The 22728-nt window shown below is 43.6% G+C and overlaps 1 protein-coding gene across 1 annotated transcript; it reads right to left on the bottom strand.

Moving 5' to 3' along the window:
* Positions 1-183: 183 nt before the first annotated feature.
* SPG7 (SPG7 matrix AAA peptidase subunit, paraplegin) lies at positions 184-22154 on the bottom strand. Its single transcript, XM_075189055.1, has 17 exons — positions 21966-22154; positions 16704-16806; positions 16512-16601; positions 15645-15871; positions 14460-14599; positions 13877-13979; positions 12417-12542; positions 11254-11416; positions 9313-9486; positions 8063-8187; positions 7719-7821; positions 7030-7140; positions 5425-5540; positions 4023-4179; positions 3683-3846; positions 2259-2336; positions 184-852 (listed from the first exon to the last, which is right to left on the bottom strand). Exons 1-17 carry the CDS (start codon positions 22071-22073, stop codon positions 652-654), a joined length of 2289 nt encoding a protein of 762 aa, XP_075045156.1. The 5' UTR covers positions 22074-22154; the 3' UTR covers positions 184-651.
* Between the last annotated feature and the right edge of the window lie 574 nt (positions 22155-22728).

The raw sequence follows: 22728 nt of genomic DNA, 5'->3' as shown, positions 1-22728 counted from the left end.
CATATTGCAGACATACCACCTTGGTGGCAAGAAGGCTCCACCGGATATGGTAATTAGAGTGATGCCATGGTAGCGGCTTCAGCATGGATGGGAGGCCGAGCCCCCAACAAGATTGCGAGGGGAGAGCGGACAGACCTTGTCCAAATGGTGAAGGACAGGGGAAAAAGAAAAATATTGCTGATCTACTTGTATCAAGAGTGCTTTTAATTTATTTTTTATTCACAATATTTTACAACTCAGCCAGTTTAATTACATATAACCCTGAATTGCAATTCTAAACGCTTAAGTCACAGTTTATTTGTAAGATGGGGAATAAAATCAGCACGCTCTCACAGTCATACTGTAAGTAACATCTCCAGTAAAAGACTACTATCCTTGTTGGGCAGGGTTCACCTGACCTCTGCCGCTGGCTGTACAGATGCAGCTCAGTCTTCTGTAGCCAGGGGGTTGCTCCAGGGTTAATAGGCAGCCAGTGTAGTATCACATAATGCACAGAAAAGAGACACAGGCGTGATATGTGGGCCTGGAGACTGCAGTCAAGAAGGATTCTAACATAGCGAGAGGCAACATGACATTCTCCTTAGTACACGGCCTCTTCTGATCCCTATTCTAGGGAGCACAAGTATAAAATGCCTTTATCTTAGGCAGGTGTCAGACACCATTTACTTCTTCCTCCTCATTTCTGCGCGGCGGCGGTGCCTGCGGTTCCTCTCCGCTGTCTTGTTTGTCCTTCTCAGCCTCAATCCAGCTCTGTGGAGCAATCATTCTCTTCGGCCCGTGGGGAGGTGGGCCAATCAGGGCTTCGATGTCATTGTAGTTTACAACTTCCTTCTCCAAGAGAGCGTTGGCCAGCTGAGAAGACAGGTTGAAAGCCACGGGTTAGGAATTCTTACTAGAATGATGGGCATTGCAGTCAGACATGGCTATGTATCCTAACAGGGAGAGGGTATTCCACTTTAAAAATGTATCCTTCACTCTTTCCATCTTGTTATTTTAGACAGCACAAGATAAACAAATTAAGAGGTATCGTATTACTAGGCTTTGTAGCAATATATGGCGTAACGCACCCCTGCATTGAAATATAAGAATATTAGAAGACAAAGATTCTGTACCCATAGGAAGCACAGGGGAGCAAGGCAAGGGGCTCAGAGACTTAATATCAAAGAACGGGGGTGTATTCCTTATACCACTGAAATAGTATTGTATCACAAATAAATTAAACATGTTACATATATGTTAATCACTTATTTCTAGAGATGCTCACTGACACCCGTGAAATGGTTTTGGTTTTGGATCTGGATTAGCTTTGACTTTTGGTTTTGGATTTTTAAGAAAAAAAATCCTAAAATATGCTAAAATCACATATTTTTGCTCTTTTTTTGTTCCTACATTATTATTAACCTCAATAACACTAATTTAAAGTCATTTGCAGTCAATTTTGACCACCTCACAGGTCACAATATTATTTTCATACACTTTTGGACAAAGACTGCAGCGACCTGGCTGGATGGTAAGCGACAGAGCAATGACACAAACACACGGCAGTTCCTAGCATATCTAGGACACATTGGCACACAGCAGTGGCAGAAAAGAAAAATGGGGGTCTGTCCTCCCTCCCACCCCTCGCTATGTTGGATCTTATAAAGGAATTCAAAACACGCGAGATCCGACGACGTCACAACGACGTTTTGCCTCGTTTTCAATTCCGAGGGTGCGCAACAGTTCCGTCCGGCTCGGCTCGGTACACGGATCCCCTAAGTTCGGGTGTGTTCGGTTCTCGAGGAACCGAGCCTGAGCATCTCTACAGTTATTTCATATTTTGATATAGGTTTTTATTCGTTCATTTGTTATTGTTTTTTATAATAAGACAAAAGAGTTGTAGAACAAGGTTTACAGCTGCTTCTCACATGGGGGGGGGGGGGGGGATCAGTTTAGGACTAGTATTTATACTTGTCCGGACTCCCTGGTTGTATTGTGGGTGAGGTCATCTCTTATTTAATGAGAACTAGATTTGTCAAATCTGTAACATGTCGGAGGTTTGTCCTAACAGGACCACCATAAAGAAAGATATTCTCTTTCATGACTAGTAATGTGAGGTTGACAAATATAAAGGATATGTTTTGAGCTTATTATATGGCTATTCACACCATATATAAGGATATATTTTACATTTGATTATACATGTATTCGCATCACTCAAATATTGTATTCTAATGTGCACAAAGCCACGTGCGGTACATATTAAGCTGGATACTCACCACCTGCAGTTTGTCCTTGTTCTTTAGCAATAACATTTCTGTACATTTGTAAGCTGAGGCCACAAGCTGCTGAGCTTCCTGGGGGGGAAGAGAGAACATTAGGGACTTAGACAGTAAGAGTCATTGTGTGTCTGCAGGTTGTGCGGGTGTACATGCTTTTCTGTGTACAAGTTCAACTACCAGTCGCATTTCTAGGTGCCAACTCGCTTCACTGTCCTTGGAACTGTGCGAAACGCGCACGGTGGAAACAGTAAAAACAACCTAAAATCAAGTTAACATAACCCTCTTTATTAGTCATTCCTGCAGAAATGCAACCGTAAGGTGCAAAGTGCTTTGTGTGTCTCATTATAAGTACAGGAACAAAACCCGACCTCCTGGACCTCCGAAGTGACGGAGAATTCAAACCATTTTGCGGAGAGATACAGGACGTCTACCATCTGACAAAGAGGAGAATCTTTATCATCGCATTTAATAATCCCCTCCTGTAAAATGTAATCTCATCTCTACACTTCAGCACAAAACTAGATGTACTTGTGCCTAATCCACACTTAGCAAGAAACGCCCTCGATCCTCACGACTCTTCCTATTGGCTGATTCTCAGTTCTGCTTCTCAGCGGAAGGTGCCACCTTGGCTCACAAATCCATGTTTCACTGTGAAACTTGGCTGTATTACAAAAGATCACTTCTGCAGTTCATAAATGGCCCTTAATGACCTACGTAAACGACGCACATAAATCAGTGCGGATTATACTGTAATTGTATGTCTTGTAGTAAATATACTATCCTTTCACATTTAGGAGCAGGCAGATCTAATGTACACATGGTTTCAATCAGAACCTCTATATGTCCAGGATATATGAGGATAGGGGCAGCACGGTGGCTCAGTGGTTAGCACTTCTGCCTCACAGCACTGGGATCATGAGTTCAATTCCCGACCATGGCCTTATCTGTGAGGAGTTTGTATGTTCTCCCTGTGTTTGCGTGGGTTTCCTCCAGGTGTTCCGGTTTCCTCCCACACTCCAAAAACATACTGGTAGGTTAATTGGCTGTCTGTCTGTGTGTGTGTGTGTGTGTTAGGGAATTTAGACTGTAAGCTTCAATGGGGCAGGGACTGATGCGAGTGAGTTCTCTGTACAGCGCTGCAGAATTAGTAACGCTATATAAATAAATGGTAATAATACTCCATATATAATGATAATAATATAGGATAATAGGATAATAATAATCCAGCAGGACAATACAGCACTGGAGGGAAGGTTGCAAGTCCTAATTATTGACCCCATGATCTTATAGAGTTGAGTGTATGGCTCCCTTAACCAAACTTTCATTGGCACAATGTTGCCTTTTTAATGAGATCATGTGACCTCCATGCAGATACAATCATTCGGTTTTCTGCTACATGTTTCCGATAAAACGATACTCACATAATCCATCATTTCCTGCAATCCCTGACTGAAGGGCTTCTTCCCGATGCCTGTGGAGGATTCGCTGTCTGGAAAGGACACCTGCCCGATGCTGGGTACCATGCCATATTGTTTCACCATGTTATATGCCACCCGCGTCACCTTCCGCAGGTCATCCTGAGCTCCTACAGACCAAAATCAAGAGCAAACCCCAATATCAACTGTTTGTACACAGTTCACATTATATTTATACAGTAAAAAAAAAAACAACAACAACCCGGGCACGGTGAAAGACGCAAACGTACAACGGACGTGAGCAGCCCAAGTGCCGCTGACCAGGAAGCAATGTTCCGTCGCATACCTGTGGTGACCTGGTTGAAGGTGATGCTCTCCGCTACTCTGCCACCTAGTGCCATACACATCCGTTCACACAGCTGCTCCTTGGTGTACAGAAACTGGTCCCTTGGCAAGATCTGGAGAAATCCTAGTGCAGCGTTGGTTCTAGGGGCAATGGAGACCTGTAGAGATCACACAATCATCATCATTTATTTATATAGCGCCACTGATTCCGCAGGGCGCGAGAGAGAGAGAGAGAGAGAGAGAGAGAGAGAGAGAGAGAGAGGGGTAAATAGAGAGAGAGAGAGAGAGAGAGGGGTAAATAGAGAGAGAGGGGTAAATAGAGAGAGAGAGAGAGAGAGAGGGGTAAATAGAGAGAGAGGGGTAAATAGAGAGAGAGAGAGAGAGGGGTAAATAGAGAGAGAGAGAGGGGTAAATAGAGGGAGAGAGAGGGGTAAATAGAGAGTGTGAGGGAGGGGTAAATAGAGAGTGTGAGGGAGGGGTAAATAGAGACAGGGGGGTATAAAGAGAGAGAGAGGGGTAAATAGCGAGAGGGGGATAGAGAGCGAGAGGGGGATAGAGAGCGAGAGGGGGATAGAGAGCGAGAGGGGGAGAGCGAGCGAGAGGGGGAGAGCGAGCGAGAGAGGGAGCGAGAGCAACAGCGAGAAACTAGGGTAATTTTGATAGCAGCCAATTAACCTACCAGTATGTTTTTGGACTGTGGGAGGAAACCAGAGCACCCGGCAGAAACCCACGCAAACACGGGGAGAACATACAAACTCCACGCAGATAAGGCCATGGTCGGGAAATGAACTCATGACCCCAGCGCTGTAAGGCAGAAGTGCTAACCACTGAGCCACCCTGCCCTCAAATACAGAGCAAAAGAAAACACTGGGCCAAAAGACCAACAAGGCATCATGTTCCCCTATCCATAGGTCATAATCCACATTCTGCTAAGCAGATAAGTTGGAGAACATCATTACCCGTTCTGCACCCTGGACCAACGTTCTCACATAAATGTCACGGTCTGTAAAAGGTCAGATTTTTGTACAACCATTTTTTGGCTACTTTTTCTGGAGCAGAATAAGATACCAGACACAAGGGACATCCTCACGTCCTTGATGAACAGTCCTTCAGATTCTTGTATTGTCCTTGTGTATGTTTAAACAAAGCAGTTACGTTCTTTTACTATGTTTACAAATTAAATTTATTAATTTCCATTAAGTTCTTTCAATTCCCTTACAGCCCCTTGGCAGCGTCTTATCACTTCCATGATATAGGACTTGTATTGTGGACACCAAAAATAAGGGATTATAAATGATGGACACTGACACAAAACTACCATCCCCCCCAAATTCACTAAAAAGCTGTTTTAATGCATATAACAGTTTTGGTTTCCACTAATAGACATTGCTGGGTCGTCTCACCTTCATTACAGCTTCAGTGTGCTCCAAAAGCCAACCCACCAGAGCGTGGCCGGACTCGTGGAAAGCCACCACACGCCTCTCCTCCTTAGACATGATCTTGCTCTTCTTCACGGTACCTGCATATAAACAAGCCTGTGTATAAAGGGTCCGAGCGGCTACATAGAATTTATTCCAATGCATTAAATGGTCCGTATGTATTTAAGCTTAAATCTACCAGGGCTTTGTTTTATAGGCATAATGGAATATATAAACCTATAGATGGACACTAAAGCCACCCAATAAGCACCAAGTTAATGTTTAAATCCTTAAATGTTATACAATACCTCATTGCAAGGCAAACATACATTTTTGCTTGGTCCCAGATTACATCTGTACATTACTACCCGACAAAGGTGGATACGGGATAATTTGGTCCAAACTTGTCAGAAATTGATGCATGTGTAGGACCCCACCAAGCAACATAGATGGCCGAAACCAACAGAAAACTTTCAGATTTGAATCGTTCTTAGCTAAAAATGAAGACAGCTGGTGACCGATACGGCTGTGTGTGTTCGGTCATCGGCAGACCATACTAATGGAGCGCTATGGAATCCAACTGTTCAGCCTGACCGTTCGGTCATCGGCAGACCATACTAATGGAGCGCTATGGAATCCAACAGTTCAGCCTGACCGTTCGGTCATCGGCAGACCATACTAATGGAGCGCTATGGAATCCAACTGTTCAGCCTGACCGTTCGGTCATCGGCAGACCATACTAATGGAGCGCTATGGAATCCAACAGTTCAGCCTGAACATTGGACAATCATCTTTACACTTTCACAGAACACATCAAGTTCCAAGTTCTCCACCTTCACTGGGGTTCCTCCCTTCACCGTTTACTTAATTCAAACAGTTCCAGGTTCTTACATTTATAATAACCCCTGAGCACCGGAACATCTGACAAAGGGCCAACATAATAGCGGACTCCTTACTAGCCTAGCGTCCCATCTCTAATGCTCAGGGATTATTACTGAGAGAGACCAGTATTGGGACCAGGTGAGAACCAACAACAGTGTTGGCAAACCTGTGACACTCCAGGTGTTGTGAAACTACAAGTCCCAGCATACCCTTCCAGCAATAAGCTGCTATATATTGGCAAAGCATACAGGGACTTGTAGTTTCACAAACACCTGGAGTGTCACTGGTTAGCCAACACTGCCCAACAAGAACTAGTAAAAAGGGATCTTACAAACATAAATGATATGACTATATGTAATATGTCCTTATACTTGGCGAGCTGTGATGTTTCACCTTTACAATACAGGTTATATCTGACAGGTGGCGATGTAACGGTGTCACATGACTCATTCTGGGAGAAGGAACATAATGCTCAAGAAAGGTAGGGATAGGGCACGCTACCTCTGTATATGGTAAGGAATAATACACAGAGGAGTTCTATGACCTGTATAAAAGCACTGAATCCTCTGGGACTTCTAATATACATATATTTGACAATAGGGTGCACATTACTGCCCTTATATAAATATATTCCACAGCACTGAACAGCTATACTTGTACAAATGTATATCTAAACCATTCACCGGAGTAATTACTGTTCCCATTTACCTGCAATCACTCTCTCCACAGCATACTCAAAGTTTAAGGTGTCTATGGACTGGTAGCCTTCCCGCGCAGCGTGCAGAGCTGCCTCGTTACAGATATTAGCGATATCCGCTCCTAAGAGGAAGACACAGAGCAATACGGAGACTGAGAGATGTAGGAACAAGAGACATTAACATGTAAAGCTCCGGCACGAACAGAACTGGGCGTAGACACTATGGGCTAGATTTACTAAGCAGCGAGTTTGAAAAAGTGGAGATGTTGCCTATAGCAACCAATCAGATTCTAGTTATTAATTTAGTACATTCTACAAAATGACAGCTAGCTATAGGCAACATCTCCACTTTTTCAAATCCGCAGTTGAGTAAATATACCCCTATATGTGTGTGTATTTGTCCACAAATGAGAAATTCACAGGCGACAACAAAACCACAAACTGTACGATAGTACGTACAACGGTAGCATAACGTTTTCTATTAACTGCTCTGTATATGGCCAAAGCGTCAGACATTTACTGGGCATCCGTATTACCATCCACCCTTAAAGGAAAATAATAATAATTATTCCATCTATCAAAGCATTTGCTGCTTTTTCAGAAGCCAGAAATCATGCCTTATACATTGAAGTAAAGTCTAAATTTTAGCTTTAGCCAGAGATGGGGAGGTGTTTTCGATGCGAGAAGAATCACCCTGTACCACTAAATCCGGGCGTAAGCTCAGCCAGGCGTAAAGAGTAGAAGGACCCCGGCTGGGTCAGTTTCAGGCTCTTCATGTGCTGCTCAAAGATCTCTCTCCTCTCCTAAAACCAGAGATCACAGCAGTGAGTGAGTTGGGAGAAGAACTACAATTGTGTTTAAAAGTACAAAGATAATCACTAACAAAACACAGGACAGTTCACACCAAATGAGGCAATGAGCTTTCAGTATATGAAACACATGTCATGTGTCTAAATTATATATATAATTGCTGTATTCCTGTGTGTGTGTATATTCTCCATAGCGACAAGAGACACAACGACCGACAGGTAGATCCAATCTCACCTGTAACGTGGGGAGGTCAATAAAAATGTGTCTATCCAGTCTTCCAGGTCTCATCAACGCTCCGTCCAGAATGTCAGCCCTGTTAGTGGAGGCCAGGACTATCACATGATCAGTGGTACCCATGCCTACAAGAGAGGTTAGAGGTCAGAGGTCAGACAGGGATTGTTGTTCATCTCTTCATAGCGATTCTATGTGTAAGAAACAAACACAAATCTAAAAAGTCTGTATGTAAGGGATACATCTTACTCCACTTATATTAGACGAAAACAGGACTGAGGAATGGAAGGGTTAAAGTTGGAGAAGGAGACAAATGAGAGTTTGAGGAGTGAAATATGGTGAAGAGATCAGGATCTCTCCAGAAGTCAGGAAAACCAAATGTGTGAGCCGTGGACGGTCAGTCCCGACCGAGAGTCGTGGACGGTCAGTCCTGGGGGTAAATGTATCAATGACCGGATTCTTCAACTCCGGCGAGATCGGCGTCTTCAGCGCTTAAATTTAAAGCGGCACTGCCTTGTAAAGGGAAACTTCCCTTTACAAGGCAGCGCCGCTTTAAATTTAAGCGCTGAAGACGCCGATCTCGCCGGAGTTGAAGAATCCGGTCATTGATACATTTACCCCCTGATGTGATCTGTAGACGGTCAGTCCTGATGTGATCTGTGGACGGTCAGTCCTGATGTGATCTGTGGACGGTCAGTCCTGACCGAGAGCTATTGAACGGAGTGTGTTGCATCTCGCAGAGTGGAAGTCATCGCTGGATAGCAGGTCTATAGCATTTGCCAAGGACTGCCACACACACACAATGACGCATACACAATGACACACACACACACTGATGCATACACAATGACACACACATACACACACTGATGCATACACAATGACACACTCACAAAAGCACACAGGGCGGCATCCATAGCAGACAGTGAAACGTAAAAACCAAAGTTGCAAAGTCTACAATTCAAAAACACAGTACGGATCCTCATTGTACTTTCATTTAATATTACTTTCTATCTCTAAAGCTATACAGCCCAAATAAATGTAGCTGGAATAGTCACACACAGTGGTGGCAGGACAGGGGCTGTACGTAAGGCTGGTCTTCACCTGTCCACTCCCACAGACCCAACTACTATGACTTAAGCATCATCACTACAGTGGGCGGAGTTTGTATAATAAGACGGAACCAGCAACTAGAGTCTAGGGATTGTCGGACCTAATCCCATCCTCACAGGAGGAGTGCGCGGTCCTCTTACCATCCATCTCCACCAACAGTTGGTTCAGCGTCTGCTCCTCCTCAGTGTTAGAAAACGTAGACATGTTACTAGAGCGCTTTTTCCCCACGGCGTCAATTTCGTCAATGTAAACAATGCACGGGGCCCGGGCGCGAGCTTCCTTGAACAGACTGCGCATGCGTGCCGCACCTAGACCTAATGTTGCAAACGAGAAAAGGGGAATTATGTGAGAGCCACAAAGTGCTGCACAGACATTATACCAGAAAATAAAAGTACAGCTAATACCATCTGCAGCCACCAGAGGACAGCAATGATTTGTACAATAAAATGCTGCAAGACATTGCAGGAAAGCAATAAAAGGATGAAGACTTACTCACGCTTTAGCCATGTTTAAGCGATGCAGTTTCTCATTTGATACGTTGCCCTTGTACCAATGCAAGGCAAGCTATTGAATTGGTAGCATACGACAAATAGGGTTGCGTCACATTCTAAAACCTTAAACGCGCCATTACATTTTTAGAGTGCAACGGTGGGTAGGGACGCATCAGAAACCATTCATTCCTATTTTTATTGCAGTTTTCAGGAGGCAGTTAGCAGCTGAACAGTCCATTCACAGCCCATAGGACTAAACCAGTCTTTGCAGCTTCTGATTTGAAGAACGTTTGTTGACTACAAGGACGGTGGCGACGGCCAATTTGCAGCCGAAACCAAATATCCGTGAGAATGCAGCCTATCAAATCCTTCTGTAAGATCACTGGTCGTAGAGAACAGGTAAGCTGCATTCACAAGTATATCGTCTGCGTGTAGTAAACAGGTGCGTAATAACCCAACCTGTGAATGTATCACTAACGAAAAGTGTTATTATGATCTCCTTGTATGTAAGGACTCCCAAGATGTCTCGGGGTTAGTTAGATAAGATGTTTAGTATGTTATGTGTATGTTGTAACCAAAAATTTCAATTAAAAAAAACTTTATTTAAAAATACATCAACAGGTGAACAAAAACAGGTGCGTAATAAAGAATAATGAAATCAGATACAACTTAAAAGGACATAATGAATGGAGTAATATCTCCCATTCTTTACAGAGAATAAACCAAACAAAATTGTACAGTGAAGTGTACACCTTTCCCTCCCATTTAAAGAGGAAGAGACAGAGCTTATTAGGAAAACATGGGGGTTTAGCTTGTCGCTGCCCTGACACAGCACAGGAAGCCCTGTAAACGTAACATTATTGTTTCAATTCTGTTTTAATCAAACACACGTAATGAGAAAACTCATTTAAGTGTGACACTATCCCAAGTAACCTGTTGAGAAACCTTCCACCAAAATACATATGCCAAAAAGTAGCTTCAACTTACTGACATAACACATCATCCTAATCCCCATTTATTTATATAGCGCCACTAATTCCGCAGCGCTGTACAGAGAACTCACTCACATCAATCCCTGCCCCATTGGAGCTTACAGTCTAAATTCCCTAACACACACACACACAGGCAGACAGACACACGTCAATTTGTTAGCAGCCATTTAACCTACCAGTATGTTTTTGGAGTGTGGGAGGAAACCGGAGCACCCAGAGGAAACCCACGCAAACACGGTGAGTACATACAAACTCCTCACAGATAAGGCCATGGTCGGGAATTGAACTCATGACCCCAGTGCTGTGAGGCAGAAGTGCTAACCACATCCATAGAAAGGAAGCGATACTCAAAACATGTGACCTGTGTGGTTATTTATCAAAGTGAGAAGCAAATCAGGTGCGTTTTCTGTTGGTAGCATAGTAGAACTCTATTCAGAAGAGAAGGCATTTACCTCTATCCCCACACAGAACTAAAACATACAGGAAGGACGTGTGGGATTTGTGGGTAAGGATTCGCGCCCTAAAGGTTTATAGCCAGCAATTTCCCAACTGTACAAAATAAACCTGAAACGTATTTAAAATACATTTTTTGCCTTACCTCCAATCACCTCCACAAACTCTGAACCGGCTATGGCCAGGAAAGGCACCTGAGCCTCCGTTGCTACAGCCTTTGCCAACAGCGTCTTCCCACAGCCCGGTGGCCCGAGAAGTAAAGATCCTTTGGGTACTTTTGCACCTAGGTGCAGGTAGCGTTCTGGGCTCTATGAAAGTAAAGAATATGACGTCATTAGCGTTTATTTTCATTTTGATTTCCTGTCTGATCAGCGTACTGCGATCTCAGTTGAAAGAGAAAGACATTTGCGAGAGCCGGTACATTGGACACATGCCGCGACATGGATCACAACTAGTCCCTTAATATAATGTGGCCAAGAGGCTACTAAACCTAAAATTATAGTTTGTAACCCAATGGTTTCTAAATCAATCAATTCAGGCAACACTGGATGTGCCATTGTGGATGTGCCATTGTGGATGTGCCATTGCTCTAGTTATCGGTGCAGAGCATGAATTATGCCTTCTGTAAACTACACAAATTGACAAGGCCTGCAACCTGGCTCCAGTAATGGCAGCACACTTATCATTACAGCAAGTTTATATATGTCCAAGTACATCACCAGTTTTTAGGATGAGCAAGAAGACCGATCTTTAGAACTCGCATAGGCGTGGTGTTAAACCTAAACTAAATCTGTCCAACTTGATATCTGTCCTAACCATGTTATGTATGGGCGACAGACGGCCATCCAACAGAAATCGAGGACACTGTGATCTTACCATGATTGAGCAAGACAAATCTGTGATCTAGGATTGTATTTTAGAGGCTTTTGCCCTATATCGGCACCGTGCGAGTATCCCGTGACCTGCAAGCGTCCCACATATCAGACCAAAACTCATCTGGTTTAGAAAGCATTCCCTGCCAGCCCATAGGACACTTCTAGCCCTACATCAACTGCAGAGAGACAGGTCGCTTAATCTTCAAACTTCAGTCTCTTATTACATACACGGATGATCAGAGTCCGGGGGCGTAAATGTATTAAGCGGAGTTTTCTGGCCAATCAGATTCTAGCTATCATTTATTTAGTACATTCTAAAAAATGATAGCTAGAATCTGATTGGTTGCTATAGGCAACATCTCCACTTGTTCAAACCCGCCGGAAAACACTCAGCTTGATACATTTAACCCCAGGTCCCCGTTACTGACTTTACCTTCAAGTAATCCACAAACTCTTTGACTTCAATCTTCGCTTCGTGCATCCCAGCAACATCTTTAAAGCTGATTCCTTTCCCAGACGCTCCATCGACAATGGTGAATCGAGCCATCTTCAGCTGGTTCTGGAGCCAGAAAGAGTGGGGTGAGTGACAAACAGGAGCCATAGTTATGTGTTCGCTAAACTTATTTATACATACTACCCCTCGGTATGTGCATTTAACTACCCAAGTTACACGAGAAACAGTAAAGCTAGTTCAGCTTCAGACAACTTTGAATTACTGGTGATCAAGTAACATTTTACAACATACATTGCATTAGTATTTCGGCTTCCATTTGTATTTAACATCAAGGCCTTTATCGAACAGACAGAGTTTTTATTTTTCGCCCTTGGATACAACACAGATCAGCTCCGGATTCAATTTTATCCATGGAGCAAATCTGTTTTTAATTCAATGAATGTGAAAAAAAAAACATCTGCCTGGATGATATCAATTGTTTGGTGAAAAACACAAAGGGAAATATTCCATAAAAGTTCGAAAAGGGTATAGAAACATAGAATTTAACGGCAGAAAATAACCTAAATGTGCTTATAGTCCTTTTATTTTGTTGTCTGTATGTGTTATGCCCTCTCCTATGGTGTCTTCCTCTATGTCACAGTTCTCCTGGTATCAAGGAAGCCAGCCCAGAAGAAAGAGCACATAGTGGGCCTGATCCATTAAGGAAAGTAAAAACAGGAATAACGTTGCACTTGGACAAAACCATGTTGCATTGGAGGGGGATGCAAAATGTGGGAACAGAGTTATAGTTGGGGTAGGGCATGTTCTAGATAATCTTTAAATTTCAGTGTAAAAATAAAGTCAAGTATTTATGTGCTACATGAAAAAACAGCCAGTATTTTCCTTATGTGCAAAATAATAAACTAATTAGCACCCCTTGCATTGTAATATGGTTTGCCCAGGATAAAAAACGTACTCCTTTTTTCTTTTGTGTCCTTACTCTCCTTAATGAATAAGTCCCAGGGGTATATTTACTGAAAAAGAATAGATGTTGCCTATAGCAACCAATCAGATTCTAGCTGTCATTTTGTAGAATGTACTATATAAACGATAGCTAGAATCTGATTGGTTGCTATAGGCAACATCTCCACTTTTTCAAACCCGCAGCTTAGTGAATGTACCCGCTGGAACCTTAGGTACCTTACGGAACACGTACTGTTGCATCTAGATTCCAACTAGCTCCCTCCAGGGTTCATTAATAGACTTGGAGACAGGGCAAATGATGTACATAAAGAAATGCTTTCCCCATGATGTTCCAAATACAGTTAGTCCTAACAAGTTGCTGAAATGTGTATATAAATTGTGAATGGTACTATGAGCTTTTTCATACACAGCAACATGTATTTTAGGTGGTGCTAAATGAAAATTGATGTACCAGGATACATCGCTCCACAACTCACAAAAGCGCTGAAGCCTCCTTGTCGGCCAGTCAGACCGGTCACACGAGAAAAGTAGACTAAAAGACCAATACCTATAGCAGCGATTGTCAGAGCGTACAGGGCACTGCGAAAAGAGAAAAACAGAGGATACAATATTTTCCAAAGAGCATGAAAACAAAATCTAGTGTTACAAAGTTGTACCTGACCTTCCATTGCTACAGCCTTTGCTAAAAGCGTTATATCATTTTCAAAAGCTCTCTGGTTGGCAAACAAAAATGTCTGCCAGACACAGAGACAGTCAGTCTGCTACACAGACACAGGCTCACAGCACACTGCATGATGTCATGTGATACTAGGGGGGCGGGGGTTGTAGGAATAGGATGTCACAGTACAGAAGAGCTCAGAAGGGCGTTTAAAAACCGCTCTGCTCACTACATCATGTGCCATGTGACTGTGGTCGTCATGGTAGTGCAGCATCATAAATCATTAATAGAAACAAAACATTGGAATGGTAAATGCCAACATTCTTCTTATAGCCTGTCACACTGATTAATGTTAAAAAAACACATTAGTTTCTGCTAGACAAGGCAAGGACATGTCATACTTTCCAAAAAAGTCACTGCGTTTGTAAGAAAGGGGAATACGGTCCATCATGGAAATATTCAGAGCATCTTCCGCAGCACGTAGTTTCTCCTCAAACTTGTCTATGTTGGCTACTTTCATTTTGTAGAAAGGGGTGGTGCTCTTTCAGGTGGGAGAAGAATAAAAAGAAATGGTTAAATGGACAGCAACAATAAACACATGGTTTGGTTCTGGGTAACTAATTGACAAGTCAGTATATTATATATTGCTGATTGTTTAACAACATAAACTGCCAACTATGCAGCCAAATAATAGACATTTCCTTTCTGTAATGGCTATTAACATAAGTGCAAATTTGTATAAAGTAGAAACCATATCAATATGAAATTATCTTTGATCAGAATGGTGTAATGTAGTGTAATGACAGTCAGTGTCTGATAGATCACTATGGGTTATTGCACTGTGCAAACACACTGATATTAGGAAGTAACTTCGGCTGTCTAACCTGCACATGATCCATCAGCTAACTGTGATTGGCTGCCACATAGATATATAGAGATAGAGACACTTGCACACAACTTATATTATAATTTACATTTTGGAACAACAAAAAATAATTTTGGGGATAAAAAAAAAATGTAAACCTGCCTTAACAGGTTTAACTGGGAGACCACCCAAAAAAATTATGTCAAGCTCTGCACTATAACCTACACAAAACATAACTCTAATGTTATCTACTTCTAGATTTGAGATAACAATTTTCTTTGAGTTCTATTATGTAAAGCTGGGTACACACTACAGAATTTTCTACCAACTTTTTATGCTGAACGATTTTACATGCGATCGATGGTCCGATCGCTCGGTCCATGGACTGCATACACACTAGCCTTGTTTAGGACGATAAAGGGAAGAGCGGACGTCCCTTTAGCGACTTTTTACAGCCATGTGACTTTTGAACGAGCGGTCGTATGTCGGCTGATTGAGCCGATTGTTGGACGAAAACCATGTAGTGTGTACCTAGTTTAAGACTTTTTCAAGGGGTACATTTACTAAACCTACTAAACAGCCCCTGTCCCAATGCCGGTTCCCAAATATTGGGAGGTATGGATATGCAACCAGTCTTTTTTTGGCAATGCCAACTTCTGGGATGGCTATGTAATTCTACCTCCATAGTACATCTTTAAAGTCATTACAAAGTGTTACTTACTGGTCGGCCCATCACCACGGCGCGTTCATGCAGCTGGATCAGTACATAGTCGCCCTCTGGAACAACTTCTACCCGCTTCACCTCGCCCTTCGCCAGCATTTCATTCACAAAGTCATTCCAGGAGACATAGACGTTGCCCATGGAATTGATAAAGTAAAGTCCCAAAGCAATAGAAGATAACGTCACCAATCGATAGATGAACATCATATGTTCCTTCTTCTTCTCTTCTAAGAAAACAGAAAGAGCCCAGTCACAGACCAGCATGGTAAAAAAAATTCTTTCAATAACAAGTATCTCACTGATTTTAAAATGTATGTAAACGTAAAATGGAAGGACATTATACCTGGGGGTAAATGTATTAAGGAACGATTTTTGCAAAAAGCTAAATTTAAAGCGGCGACTTGTTTAATGGCAAGATTTGCCTTTAGGCACATTGCCGTTTTAAATTTAGCTGTCAAAGCTGCCGAATATCTGGAATTTGCAAAAATCGCTCCTTAATACATTAACCCCTAGGTCTTATACGTATATTTTATTAGTTGTCTGTTGCATACAAACAGCTGAAGCTGCAATTTTGTGGGTTGAGATAATATTCATGAGAATACAGCCAATCAATTCACTAGGAACTAGAGAAATCACTGAGACATGAGGCACAAAGTGCCTCAGATTTTACTTGTCTCTATGTCTGTATTGAACATTGGCTCAGATCACAAAAAGCCTGCAGCCCTTGGCTCAGACCATTTCAATTCCCTTGTTTGGTACGCTTAATAGTTAAAAATCAATTACAAATGAAGCAGATGTTTGGCATGTTAAACCTATTAATAAATGCTATTGACAGATCAGACTAGAAGGGACACTCGTTTGTCATACCATCATTTTCTTTTTGGTTTCTCTCATTTGCCCCTTCATTCTGATTTTCTTTTCTCCTTGATCCTGAGGTACTAAAATAATTAATTCCACCTACAGAAACAAAAAAATTAGTGGCCTATTCCAAGATCTTTTTACAATGTATGTGGGAGAGGGTAAGGGGGACTTTGATATAAATTGTAGAAAAATACTGACCTAGCAGCCTCCAGAGTTGAATTGGCTCTCGGATGCCATATTGTTTTATCAAGAATCCTGTTACTCCATTACAAGTAGGGGTTACTCGCCTGCACAGTATGGTCTGAAGGAAGAAGACAACAAAGTGGCAAAGAATGAAAACTTAGACAATGGTTGTTTTACTAGGAGACCTAGGACAATATCGGGTGCGTCTGTAGATATCTCAGGTGTGGTCTTTATGACCTTGGTGCAGTAACTCTCCGTAATGATGTTTGCTCGCCTGCCTAAAACTTGGTACACACTACACAGTTTTCATCCAATAATCGGCTAAATCAGCCGACATACGACCGCTTGTTCAGAAGTCGGGTCAGTGTGTGTAGTGACACGATGGTCGAAAGTCTGCCCAAATGGACGATTGTCGCCTCATTTAGTTGGTCGTACTGTTTAATATTTTCGTTCCAATCTCGTTTCCGTTGTGTAGTGTGTATAAACTTCTGACTGATCCACAACAGTGAGTATGAAATTACAGTCATTGCTCACGACAACATGGCTGTAAAAAGTCACTAAAGGGACGTCCGCTCTTCCCTTTATCGTCCTAAACAAGGCTGGTGTGTATGCAGTCCATGGACCGAGCGATCGGACCATCGATCGCGTGTAAAATGGCTTGGTATAAAAATTCTGTAGTGTGTACCTAGCTATAGGTTATGTTTTTTCTGCATTTTTAATACTTTTCTTTACAAAATCGTAACTTATTAAGCCCAAATTAGAATAATAAAAAATAAATATATATTATATTCGGTCAATACTTAATATAGAAGGGATTTTCCAGGGAAATGTTATTAAAACCAAAGACTTTCCCTGGAAAGTAGGGCCTAGGGTAATTATGTCCCATGTTGCTCATATACCTGCATGTCCTGTATTATTATTTATTGCCCTCTGCTCCTTTTGCATTATGATTGCCCCCTCTCATACATAGACCTGCCCCTTTTGTACAGAGATTGTTCCTTGTCAGACATCTACATGTTCCCTTTGCCTCCTGTCAATCAAATCTGCCAGTCTTGTATTACTGAGTTGTCCCTACCCCACCTGCCCTTCTTATATTACAATTGCCCCTATCCCTCATATACCTGTAACCTGCCCCTCCTGTATTACTGAAGCTTCCCCATTCATATAATTACCCCATCACGTCACTCATAAACTTGCCCCTTTTGCACTGGGAATGTCCCTTGTCACACATATACCTGCACCTTTTGCATTATGATTGCCCCTTGTCACACATATACCTGCCCCTTGTGCATTATGATTTCCCTGTCACACATATACCTGCCCCTTGTGCATTATGATTGCCCCATCACACATATACCTGCCCCTTGTGCATTATGATTGCTCCGGCACACATATACCTGCCCCTTGTGCATTATGATTGCCCCGTCACACATATATCTGACCCTTTTGCATTACGATTGCCCCTTGTCACACATATACCTGCCCCTTTTGCATTACGATTGCCCCGCCACACATATACCTGCTCCTTTTGCATTATGATTACCCCTTGTCACACATATACCTGCCCCTTTTGCATTATGATTGCCCCGTCACACATATACCTGCCCATTTTGCATTATGATTACCCGTTGTCACACATATACCTGCCCCTTTTGCATTATGATTGCCCCATCACACACATACCTGCCCCCTTTTGCATTAGGATTGCCCCATCACACACATACCTGCCCCTTTTGCATTAGGATTGCCCCATCACACACATACCTGCCCCTTTTGCATTATGATTGCCCCATCACACACATACCTGCCCCCTTTTGCATTAGGATTGCCCCATCACACACATACCTGCCCCTTTTGCATTAGGATTGCCCCATCACACACATACCTGCCCCCTTTTGCATTATGATTGCCCCATCACACACATACATGCCCCTTTTGTATTATGATTGCCCCATCACACACATACCTGCCCCCTTTTGCATTAGGATTGCCCCATCACACACATACCTGCCTCTTTTGCATTATGATTGCCCCATCACACACATACCTGCCCCTTTTGCATTAGGATTGCCCCATCACACACATACCTGCCCCCTTTTGCATTAGGATTGCCCCATCACACACATACCTGCCCCTTTTGCATTATGATTGCCCCATCACACACATACCTGCCCCTTTTGCATTAGGATTGCCCCATCACACACACACCTGCCCCTTTTGCATTAGGATTGCCCCATCACACACATACCTGCCCCTTTTGCATTATGATTGCCCCATCACACACATACCTGCCCCCTTTTGCATTAGGACTGCCCCATCACACATATACCTGCCCCTTTTGCATTATAATTGCCCGACACACATATACCTGCCCCTTTTGCATTATGATTGCCCCTTGTCACACATATACCTGCCCCTTTTACATTATGATTGCCCCTTGTCACACATATACCTGCCCCTTTTGCATTATGATTGCCCCTTGTCACACATATACCTGCCCTTTTTGCATTATGATTGCCCCATCACACACATACCTGCCCCATCACACACATACCTGCCCCTTTTGCATTAGGATTTCCCCGTCACACTCATACCTGCCCCTTTTGCATTAGGATTGCCCCGTCACACACATACCTGCCCCTTTTGCATTATGATTGCCCCATCACACACATAAACCTGCCCCTTTTGCATTACGATTGCCCCATCACACACATATCTGCCCCTTTTGCATTATGATTGCCCCATCACACACATACCTGGCCCTTTTGCATTATGATTGCCCCATCACACACATACCTGGCCCTTTTGCATTATGATTTCCCTGTCACACATATACCTGCCCCTTGTGCATTATGATTGCCCCATCACACATATACCTGCCCCTTGTGCATTATGATTGCTCCGGCACACATATACCTGCCCCTTGTGCATTATGATTGCCCCGTCACACATATATCTGACCCTTTTGCATTACGATTGCCCCTTGTCACACATATACCTGCCCCTTTTGCATTACGATTGCCCCGCCACACATATACCTGCTCCTTTTGCATTATGATTACCCCTTGTCACACATATACCTGCCCCTTTTGCATTATGATTGCCCCGTCACACATATACCTGCCCATTTTGCATTATGATTACCCGTTGTCACACATATACCTGCCCCTTTTGCATTATGATTGCCCCATCACACACATACCTGCCCCCTTTTGCATTAGGATTGCCCCATCACACACATACCTGCCCCTTTTGCATTAGGATTGCCCCATCACACACATACCTGCCCCTTTTGCATTATGATTGCCCCATCACACACATACCTGCCCCCTTTTGCATTAGGATTGCCCCATCACACACATACCTGCCCCTTTTGCATTATGATTGCCCCATCACACACATACCTGCCCCTTTTGCATTAGGATTGCCCCATCACACACATACCTGCCCCTTTTGCATTAGGATTGCCCCATCACACACATACCTGCCCCCTTTTGCATTATGATTGCCCCATCACACACATACCTGCCCCTTTTGCATTATGATTGCCCCATCACACACATACCTGCCCCTTTTGCATTAGGATTGCCCCATCACACACATACCTGCCCCCTTTTGCATTATGATTGCCCCATCACACACATACCTGCCCCTTTTGCATTATGATTGCCCCATCACACACATACCTGCCCCTTTTGCATTAGGATTGCCCCATCACACACATACCTGCCCCTTTTGCATTAGGATTGCCCCATCACACACATACCTGCCCCTTTTGCATTATGATTGCCCCATCACACACATACCTGCCCCCTTTTGCATTAGGACTGCCCCATCACACATATACCTGCCCCTTTTGCATTATAATTGCCCGACACACATATACCTGCCCCTTTTGCATTATGATTGCCCCTTGTCACACATATACCTGCCCCTTTTACATTATGATTGCCCCTTGTCACACATATACCTGCCCCTTTTGCATTATGATTGCCCCTTGTCACACATATACCTGCCCTTTTTGCATTATGATTGCCCCATCACACACATACCTGCCCCATCACACACATACCTGCCCCTTTTGCATTAGGATTTCCCCGTCACACTCATACCTGCCCCTTTTGCATTAGGATTGCCCCGTCACACACATACCTGCCCCTTTTGCATTATGATTGCCCCATCACACACATAAACCTGCCCCTTTTGCATTACGATTGCCCCATCACACACATATCTGCCCCTTTTGCATTATGATTGCCCCATCACACACATACCTGGCCCTTTTGCATTATGATTGCCCCATCACACACATACCTGGCCCTTTTGCATTATGATTGCCCCATCACACACATACCTGGCCCTTTTGCATTATGATTGCCCCATCACACACATACCTGCCCCCTTTTGCATTAGGATTGCCCCATCACACACATACCTGCCCCTTTTGCATTAGGATTTCCCCGTCACACTCATACCTGCCCCTTTTGCATTAGGATTGCCCCGTCACACACATACCTGCCCCTTTTGCATTATGATTGCCTCATCACACACACACACCTGCCCCTTGTGCATTATGATTGCCCCATCACACACATACATGCCCCTTTTGCATTATGATTGCCCCATCACACACATAAACCTGCCCCTTTTGCATTACGATTGCCCCATCACACACATATCTGCCCCTTTTGCATTATGATTGCCCCATCACACACATACCTGGCCCTTTTGCATTATGATTGCCCCATCACACACATACCTGCCCCTTTTGCATTAGGATTTCCCCGTCACACTCATACCTGCCCCTTTTGCATTAGGATTGCCCCGTCACACACATACCTGCCCCTTTTGCATTATGATTGCCTCATCACACACACACACCTGCCCCTTGTGCATTATGATTGCCCCATCACACACATATACTTGCCCCTTTTGCATTATCTGTGCCTCCTGTCAATCACATCTGCCAGTCTTGTATTACTGAGTTGTCCCTACCCCACCTGCCCCTCTTATATGACTTATTGCCCCTATCGCTCATGTACCTGTAACCTGCCCCTCCTGTATTATTGAAGCCCCCTCCCCACCAGTCATAATATTGTCTTGTATTATGATTTTCCGTCACTCATAGAATTACCCCTCTTGTTATGTTGCCCCGTCACACATGGACTTGCCCCATCAGAGATATTGCCCCTGGATCACGTTATATCAGATCTACCTCCTGCCCCGTCCTATATACTGCAGTCCCCCCAGGGTAACACTGTTACCGGTGTCTTATACCTGCAGGACGCTGCCGGGATACCCTCTGCTGCTCCGTGTCACCAGCCAGCGGCACATTCCCGAGACACCGGCAGGGCGGCCCCCGAGAGCCCGCAGCAAGGGGCCCATTCCTGGGCTGCACTGATCACTCCAGTCCGAGGCTGAGGCCTCAGCTCCACTGTCCGGAAGCCGCACCCGCTGTGTTACGTCCTAACTTACTGCCGCCCACAGACCTTCCCCATCCAGTCTATAACCCTGACATGGGCACCAGAGGGCAAATATGTCCCCTCACCAAGGCTGCATTTACCACATGGATGATATGGATGGTATAACATGCATTTATTATCTTATGGATATCATGAGTATGTCCCTGTAATGTCAGGTGCATGATAACAATTGCTAAAATAGTCCTTAATAGCCAGGAATTGTGTCATTTATTATTACTAGTTAAAAAGTCTGTCAAAATAATGGAAAAAATAAGAGTAAGATCATGGGACCATCATCATCATCAGCTATTTATATAGCGCTACTAATCCCGCAGCGCTGTACAGAGAACTCACTCACATCAGTCCCTGACCAAAGTTATCAGCAATAATACTTGTTCCATCCAAGTGACCGACATCAAGAACGGCGTGGCAGAGCCGTAACTTAGAATTCTAGCGCCTGGGGCGAGAGAGACAAATGCGGCCCCCCCCCCCCCAGGCCCTCAATTTTAACCAAATGTACCTACAATATTTCTAAATTGCACCCCCCCCCCCTTCAGCGTTGCGCCCTGGGCAGTTGC

The sequence above is a fragment of the Mixophyes fleayi genome, chromosome 10 (assembly GCF_038048845.1).
Source record: "Mixophyes fleayi isolate aMixFle1 chromosome 10, aMixFle1.hap1, whole genome shotgun sequence".
Lineage (NCBI taxonomy): Eukaryota > Metazoa > Chordata > Amphibia > Anura > Limnodynastidae > Mixophyes > Mixophyes fleayi.
This window is presented reverse-complemented; position numbering and strand designations above follow the sequence as displayed.